Source organism: Fibroporia radiculosa (assembly GCF_000313525.1).
Source record: "Fibroporia radiculosa TFFH 294 genomic supercontigs, scaffold5656, whole genome shotgun sequence".
Classification (NCBI taxonomy): Eukaryota; Fungi; Basidiomycota; class Agaricomycetes; order Polyporales; family Fibroporiaceae; genus Fibroporia; species Fibroporia radiculosa.
The window spans coordinates 22,751-23,139 of record NW_012133425.1 but is presented as its reverse complement, the minus strand read 5'-3'; the positions used below and the strand labels follow the sequence as shown (position 1 = coordinate 23,139).

Here is a 389-nt window from a genome sequence, read left to right as displayed (position 1 = left end):
CCCCCCCCCCCCCCCCCACCCCCCCCCCCCCCCCCCCCCCCCCCGCCACACCTCGCCGCGAGACAGGCTCGGCAGACACTCGTCGGGCCCATTTATTTTCCGTCTGGGCGGCAGCCCACCATTCTCGGCGCATGCAGTTTAGCTTCGCGTCTTCTCGAGCGGGTTCTTCCAGCCAATCTAGTGTGTTAAAAGACGTAATATGCATGTGCATAGTCACGGGAGATGCACGAAAACCAATACATAATATATATAATGTGCGCGTATAATATCTTCGCCGAGTGTGTTGATCTGAAGGGAGATGAGTATGGACTTACTATACAATGCATCAATATTCGTCACAAACTAGCAGACTAAACATAAGTACAATCATATCGCGAGCCGGTCGTAAG

The 389-nt window shown here is 53.5% G+C and overlaps 1 protein-coding gene across 1 annotated transcript; it reads right to left on the bottom strand.

Moving 5' to 3' along the window:
* Nucleotides 1-213: 213 nt before the first annotated feature.
* FIBRA_05912 (uncharacterized protein) lies at nucleotides 214-370 on the bottom strand (the record flags this gene model as incomplete). Its single annotated transcript, XM_012327658.1, has 2 exons — nucleotides 214-288; nucleotides 344-370. 2 exons carry the CDS (start codon nucleotides 368-370, stop codon nucleotides 214-216), a joined length of 102 nt encoding a protein of 33 aa, XP_012183048.1.
* Between the last annotated feature and the right edge of the window lie 19 nt (nucleotides 371-389).